The 8,214-nt window shown below is 45.5% G+C and overlaps 1 protein-coding gene across 1 annotated transcript; it reads left to right on the forward strand.

Annotated features, from left to right (window-relative positions):
• Positions 1–3,057: 3,057 nt before the first annotated feature.
• Positions 3,058–7,770, forward strand: LOC125528235. The gene is made up of 3 exons (XM_048692731.1): positions 3,058–4,416; positions 6,588–6,663; positions 7,481–7,770. Exons 1-2 carry the CDS (start codon positions 3,168–3,170, stop codon positions 6,650–6,652), a joined length of 1,314 nt encoding a protein of 437 aa, XP_048548688.1. The 5' UTR covers positions 3,058–3,167; the 3' UTR covers positions 6,653–6,663; positions 7,481–7,770.
• The last annotated feature ends 444 nt before the right edge of the window (positions 7,771–8,214 follow it).

An 8,214-nucleotide genomic window follows, 5' to 3' on the forward strand; every position in this document is an offset into this window, starting at 1 on the left:
TGAAGGAAATATGCCCTAGAGGCAATGATAAAGTTATTATTTATTTCCTTATATCATGATAAATGTTTATTATTCATGCTAGAATTGTATTAACCGGAAACATAATACATGTGTGAATACATAGACAAACAGAGTGTCACTAGTATGCCTCTACTTGACTAGCTCGTTGATCAAAGATGGTTATGTTTCCTAGCCATAGACATGAGTTGTCATTTTATTTAGTATGTTGCTATTGCTTTCTTCACGACTCATACATGTTCCTATGACTATGAGATTATGCAACTCCCGTTTACCGGAGGAACACTTTGTGTGCTACCAAACGTCACAATGTAACTGGGTGATTATAAAGGTGCTCTACAGGTGTCTCCGAAGGTACTTGTTGAGTTGGCATATTTCGAGATTAGGATTTGTCACTCCGATTGTTGGAGAGGTATCTCTGGGGCCTCTCGGTAATGCACATCACTATAAGCCTTGCAAGCATTGTAACTAATGAGTTAGTTGAGGAATGATGCATTACAGAACGACTAAAGAGACTTGCTGGTAACGAGATTGAACTAGGTATTGAGATACCGACGATCGAATCTCGGGCAAGTAACATACCGATGACAAAGGGAACAACGTATGTTGCTATGCGGTTTGACTGATAAAGATCTTCGTAGAATATGTGGGAGCAAATATGAGCATCCAGGTTCCGCTATTGGTTATTGACCAGAGACGTGTCTCAGTCATGTCTACATAGTTCTCGAACCCGTAGGGTCCGTACGCTTAAAGTTCGGTGACGATCGTATTGTGAGTTTTTGTGTTTTTGATGTACCGAAGGTAGTTCGAAGTCCCGGATATGATCGCAGACATGACGAGGAGTCTCGAAATGGTCGAGACATAAAGATCCATATATTGGACGACTATATTTGGATACCGAAATGGTTCCGGGTGAGATCGGGAATATACCGGAGCACCGGGATGTTATCGGAACCCCCCAGGAGGTATATGGGCCTTATTGGGCTTTAGTGGAAAGGAGGGGAAAGGAGCAAGGGAGGTGGTGCCCCCCCAAACCCAATCCGAATTGGGAGGGGGACGGCCCCCCCTTTCCTTCCTCCCTCCTTCCTCTTCCTTCCCTCTCCTACTCCAAGTTGGAAAGGGGGGAATCCTACTCCTGATGGGAATAGGACTCCCCATGGCGCGCCCTAGAGAGGCTCGACCCTCCCCTCCTCCACTCCTTTATATACGAGGGCAGGAGGCACCTCTAGACACAAGTTGATCAGTTGATCTATTCCAGCCGTGTGCGGTGCCCACTCCACCATATTCCACCTCGGTTATATCGTAGCGGTGCTTAGGCGAAGCCCTGCGTCGGTAGCATCATCATCACCGTCACCACGCCGTCGTGCTGACGAAACTCCCCTGTGAAGCTTTGCTGGATCGGAGCTCGCGGGACGTCATCGAGTTGAACGTGTGCAGAACTCGGAGGTGCCGTGTGTTCGGTACTTGGATCGGTCGGATCGTGAAGACGTACGACTACATCAACCGCGTTGTGCTAACGCTTCCGCATTCGGTTTACGAGGGTACGTGGACACACTCTCTCCTCTCGTTGCTATGCATCACCATGATCCTGTCTGTGCGTAGGAATTTTTTTGAAATTACTACGTTCCCCAACACCTTAACCTCTTGAACAATCTCATGAAACACTAAGATCCCATCATGAAGCGCCAAAATCCCATCACTTGGGGTAGAACTTGCAGGACTTCGTACCTTGTACAAGCTCCTAATTGATTCACAATACTATGATTGAAAACTCTCAAGTAACTCGTAACTATCTAGGAGGCGCACACCCTACAACAAGAGTAATAAACAAAGAAAAGTCACTTGGACGAACTCAAAAGATCTCCAATCAGTGCACTTCCAAAAACACATAGGATCTCTCTCTAACAAAGGATATGATTGGTGTAAGAAGAGAGAAACACTTGGGGGGTTCGAGAAAAAGAGGATTCAGGCCTTCGTAGAATCAAGGACGTGTTCTTGGAATCACTCAACAACTTCCTTTCTTCTCTTCTTATCTTGAGACTCCCTGGAATGATGGAGTGATGGTTGAAATGGAGTGGAATGAAGTGATACGATTGCCATAACGAAGAGGTATGCAAGTCTACATACAAAGCTCGACAGAAATCTGGCCGCTACCTTGAAAAATTAGCTAGTCCGAGTGTACTGAAGAAATAATCTCGAAACTATCACACACATCCAATATTTAAACTATGAACCCCACATGGCAGGGTGCTGATGGATAATTAATGAGATTCGTTGGATGCGTTCACAACAGGCAATTTAGTACTCCCTCTATCTCATAATATAAGAGCGTTTTTGATATTATACTAGTGTCAAAAACATTCTTATATTATGAAACGGAGGAAGTACATATTAGTTGTAATAACATTTTATAGGACTATGGGCAGGAGGGAGTATTGCGTTTCTCAACACCAAGTTCCAAATCTTTTCCTATGTATTTAAAAAAAATATGGACCCACTTAGACGTTGGTCGGGAGGGATGGCATGTGCGAATGATTTCGCTGGCAGTTTTAATTCTGAAGATGGCAGTTTCTTCAGAACCACACGGCAGTTTCTGTCAAAGAATGCAAATTTTCGTTTAAAATTGTTACTGTTCGATCTCGGAACTAAAACTGTGATAAAAAAGGGATCGTTTTCCATTACTCTCCCAGAGAATGTCAGCCAAATAAGATTTCCGAAAAATTATAGGTATTTGCATAGTATTGCACAATCAATTGCAAAATTTTGGAAGAGGAAGGATTACGTGATTGTTAATTGGTGACCTGTATCTTGTACAGTATAAGCACTGCAGTGTGTGTCGATGTCTCGATGATAGGAGTAGTCTCAATCTGTCACTCACGTAGATCACGAATCATAATCCAAAATCTTGCCCAGTATCCAACGGAAGCATACCGAGCAGTGAAGCACATGGGATGGGGAAACTTGCACGAAACGTTCTGTCAGAGCCAGCAAAGCGCCCGCCCCTCCCTCCTCGGCTTCTCCGACCGGAAGCCATTCCACCCCGCTCCCTCTCCCTCTCCCCAAAACCACCCAAAACCCTCTCCGGTCTGCTCTCCTCTTCGCCTGCTACCAAATCCATCGCCGCCGCCTCCTCCCCGGCCTCCGCCGCAATGCTGCTCCCTCTCCGTCGCCTCTCCGGCCACCTCTACCGCGCCGTCGCCGCCTCCGCCTCCGCTGATGTGCTGCTCCCGCTCCGCCGTCTGCCCGGCCACCTCCGCCGCTCCCTCTCCACCGCCGACTCGAACCCTCCCTGGGCGATGATCTACCGCCTGTCGGAGACGACGAACTACACGCGAGGCGCGTCCTTCTCGCTGGCGCCGCCGCCGTCGGCCACTCTCTTCTCCATCCCCGAGAGGGCGTACGACCTGGAGGAACGCAAGCGCAACCCCGACCGCAGGTACGTTAACTTGCACGCCAGCGTCGTCTTCGCCGCGAGCCAGGACGGCCTTCTCCTCTTGAAGACCACGAGGATCCGTTTGAGCGCCCACACGGCCGCGGGGCTGAACCTGGCCCGCCCCACGGAACAGAAAGCCAAGGTGGTGATGGATGAGGCCGTCGAGAAGGAGTTCGTGCGCTACATGTGCAACCCCGTTACTGGCCAGCTTGTCCGCCTTCCGGACTACTTGGGCATGAAGGAGATCTTGCAGACGGCCACGGGCCTGCTCACCCAAGCAGACGGCGGGCACGGGCCGCCTAAGAGGTACGCCGTTGTTGAGCTCCTAGAGCTCAACGGCGAGGGGCGCTTCGTGGTGTTTTGCTTCTCCTCGGACACAGGGAAATGGGACGCCACGGTGCGGCCATCTCCGCTGCAGCCTGGGCGCGAGATGCACTTGTTGAATCACGAGGTGCTGGCCTTTGGTGGACGTCTGTGGTGGGTGGATGTGAGCTTGGGCGTCCTCTCCATGGACCCGTTCAGTGACAAGTGTGAGCTCCGCCACATCAAGCTGCCTCCCGGCAGCGTCCTTCCTCGCCAATCGCACGCAGAGATTTGCGACCTTATCAAATACAGGCGGATGGGTGTCAGCGACGGGAGGCTGCTGTATGTCGAGGTTTCAATGGAGGCGCCCTACCAGATCAGGTCATTCGTGCTGGACGACGAGAGCGGCCGCTGGACGTTGGAGCACCAGGTGTCACTGGATGCCAAGGAGAGGCCTTTGGTTGGCGCCATTGATCCGCTCAACGCTGACTTGCTGTACCTCAACTTGGGCGCTGAAGTTATTGTTAGCATGGACATGCGCCGGAACAGGATCATTGCTCAGTCATCTGTGTTGGCCCGTGGTATCCATCCATGCTATTGCGGGTCAAATGTGTTCTTGCCATGTGTGCTCCCGTCATTTCTTGGATCAAGCCATATTCCAGGTGAATCACAATACTCTACAGCATTTCTCTTAAGTTCGTGTACTAGTTAAGATATCCTCCTGCCATGCTTGCTAAGCATGTACTATTACTAGTTACTACTAGGTACTTTGGGCTGGTAATTAGTCTATCTATTTTACATGTTACTTGGATCTTGTGTCTCTAGCCTTCGATATCATGTTTGTTTGTGGTGTTCAGCGTCTCCGAACAAAAGTTGGGTTTTGACTTGGTCTTAAATAAAGTTTTGATATGGGTGATTTAGCTCGTCTACAGAAAATTCGTAACTTTTTGTTTGCTGTGATGGTACACTTTAGCTTGGACTAAGAACAACCATATATGGTTAGCAATGGTGTGTATTCTCAGTTACGAAATTGTGCATATGTTCCGATAACAGTTTATCAAAATGGGGTTTGTGGTATGGCATTATACTTTATTTTCTGAACATATGGAAACTCTGAAGTAATAAATCTGATGGGTTCTTGGCAATGGCTTTGGCCTGAACAATTTTTATTTTTTTTTGAAATGTTGGCCTGAACAAGTTGAAGTGTGGATATTTTCTGCTCCATAGTGTAGCAGCCTTCTTTGTTCTTTTTTAGAAAATGATAGCCACTCCTCAAGTATTTTGTATTCACTTAATAACCACACCTCTATACTTTGTTTATTTCACCGACTACTCAAGTATTGTCTTCAAAATTGATTTATTCTCTGATAGTCTGATTAACAATAAGGCAATATATAAGTTATGGGCATCGTGTGCTGAATTCATGATAACATGTTCTATGCATCAGTTCTGTCACTAGCACAATTCAGTATGCAATGCACAGATATATATACACTGTTACAAAGTGTTGCCTGTTAATATTGTAGTTGTCGTTCAAGTTCTTGTACCTTGATCAAAGGATGCCTGCTTTTCCAGGTGATCACAGCAGTGGCGGATCCAGGAAATCAACTTTGGGTGTTCAATTTTTTTTCACCCTGACAGAGAAGTCCATTGGCCCATAGCAATACAGATTGTTCACAAAAACAAAAATAGCTCAAAAGAGGAAGAAACTTACAAAGAGCTATATATCTACTCCCTCCGTTCCAAAATAGATTACTCAACTTTTGTACTAACGTTAGTACAAAGTTGGGTCATCTATTTTGAAACGGATGGAGTAATTCCAAAAATAATTCATATGTTATTTTTTTACTAATGAATTCAATCCAAAGATAATTTATTTGTTGTTTTTAAATCAACAGTCTTCCTCTTTACTAATGTGGTCATGTGTAGAGCTATCTATCTCTAAATGACTAAATCCAAATATAAGCTCCTACAAATGTACATGCCGCTCATTCCATGACCCGTTTGTGCTGATGTTGCATCCGCGGCAGGCATGGCACTGCACGGCTTGACTATGGGGGCTCCATCCAGTCCGCCTCCGGTGCCGTCGGCTTGGTCGAGCCCTCCACCGGCACAGCCGCACGCCCGCTCAGGCCCCGTGATCGTTCGGCTCTGGTGCCGGTGGATTTGCTGAATTTAGACTGAGTTTTTTAATGGGCATTTGAACTAAGTTGAGCTGCTGAGTATCTCTAGTGTTGTCCTGCGTGACAGTGTGAGAGCAGAGGCGGTTTGTTGCTGCTCTTGGGCTGCTGGTTACTGGGCTGTGCCGCTGCAGCCGATGGGCTTATTGATCTGTTTTGCCACACGAGAGCTTAGTATTTTTGTCATTTACATATATATAGTTTTTTTTTGCAGGACATTTTGGGTGTACATCTGTACACCCATGACCAATAGTGGATCCGCCCCTGGATCACAGCATGATATCTACCGTATAAGTATTGTGCTGTTTATACTCTTAGTTGCTATGTGTGTTGAGTAAGGTGTTAAGAGTTCCTGGTAACCTGCTCTATGCATTGTAACTTCAATACTACTTTATAGCTCAATTATTGTTTTCTAGATCAAGGAAGAGTTTACACCCCTTGGCCCCTGCATCAATAATTCATCACACAGCCAAATTTTAGTGCATTGTTTCCGCTAACACTGATATTAGAACAAAAGCAAAATTATGTTAAATGATGCTCTCAGGCAGCACTAATTTTATGATGTTGATGCCACCCATTGTAAAAACATTATGTGTCATTATGGTGGCTGTCATTCAAATTCTTGTATCTTGACCAAAGGAACTTCTTTTCAGGCAAGAAGGGTGCCCCAAAACAGCTAACTTTAGCTGATGTTCTGGTTCGTTCAGACAAATGCTAGAAGAAATGAAGGTACCAAGTTACCAGCCATTGTATCTCTTGGTTGAAGTCTTTTTATTGACCCACTCTTGCTATATATCATACATTCACATGTTTAGGATGATGTATTCGTCTTACATATAGTCAGCGCATTGAGTTCATGACTTGATATAAATGTTGTGCGTAGTTTCTCAATGACTACTAGTTGTTGTCCAATATACCAGCATCCTACTAGACCGTCATTGCTTATCTGGTTGGTATTTCAACAGAATGAGTAATTTGTTTGGGACTCAAAATACTAGTTGCATAATTACATGTTAGTGTTAATGATATTTCTCACATTTGTTATAAAAAATATTCATTTCACAATGCAGTCTTATATCAATAGCTTGTATATTGTATTGATGGTGGTGCTGACAATATTTGTGTTTGTTTTACCGTGCACCTTTCAGATGGGTGTATTTTTGTTTCTTAGCTAGTAGACCCGATTAAATTCGCAAGTGCAAATTAGGCATGAAGTTGTGTAGCGTATAAGACCATGACGGATGTATAGCATTGCCATCACTAGTCTTTCCTTTTCCTGAAGTATTACCACTAGTCAAGCCTGAAACTCAAGCTTGTTATTTCTCAACAAGTGATCACCGTTTTTCTGCTTCAATCAAGTAGAAAATAAACATGTTGCACACTGGCCAAGTACTACTGTAGTAGTGACTGTTTGTTTAAAATAACACACTGCGCTATCTTTTTTTATATCACGTTTTCCTTGTCGAAATGCACCTCATGCTCATATTGAAACATCCCTGAAGTTTCATACTGTATATTTCACTAACTTTCCGTGTTCATTTCTTAGAACTAACAGGTGCAGGTGCTCTGATGGCTTAGGAAGCTGATGATGGTAGTTTGGTGAACTCTCGTTTTGCGGAAAACCTGGAGAAACATGCTGTTTTAGGAATTTGGTCGCATTTTGGGGTTAGGATTAACCTGAGAAGTTTGGCCTTGCTGTAGTTTGCTGACGAACCATGTGAGTTGTTCCGGACCTACAGTGTCAGCCTGAATATTCGCAGCATATTTCTCAATTGAACCACCAGGTAATATGGCCAGTACATCGAGCTGTTACGTTCTGCTATTGTTAAGTGAGAAACCATGGGGAATTTTTTTTAACTGAATGTGCCGTGGTGGCTGACATTCAGATTCAGTCGTTGTGGCCTTCTGAATGTGGCCTGCTATGCTAATTCAGCCCATCGGGGAGAGCAGCCAGTTTGACTGAAAACTTTTGGTGGCCTTGCATCCTCATCAACCTCTTCCCAGCTTAGGTATCTAAGGCTTCCTAACCCATCCCTTAAAAGGCCATAAGGCCATAAGGGTGTAAAAAATCGATTATACTTCCTTATGGGGCACCTAGCCGATCCCCTAAAAAGCATAGTGGGGTAATTTTTTTACTCCAACTCCCGATATCCTCAAATCTCCCTAAATATACTCACTCCCGCGACGGCCGAGTAAAACTGGCGCCTCTCTTTCTCCTACCCAGCGTCGCCCGTCTCCCGGCGACGCAGCCGCCATGCCCCACCCCCCCCCCCCCCCCCC

Source organism: Triticum urartu, unplaced genomic scaffold (genome assembly GCF_003073215.2).
Source record: "Triticum urartu cultivar G1812 unplaced genomic scaffold, Tu2.1 TuUngrouped_contig_4730, whole genome shotgun sequence".
In the NCBI taxonomy this organism is placed as follows: Eukaryota; Viridiplantae; Streptophyta; class Magnoliopsida; order Poales; family Poaceae; genus Triticum; species Triticum urartu.

Coding starts and splice junctions, on each gene's coding strand:
- LOC125528235 (XM_048692731.1), top strand. CDS start 3,168: ATGCTGCTCCCTCTCCGTCGCCTCTCCGGCCACCTCTACCGCGCCGTC. Junction 4,417..6,587: donor TGGATCAAGCCATATTCCAG/GTGAATCACAAT, acceptor ACTTCTTTTCAG/GCAAGAAGGGTGCCCCAAAA.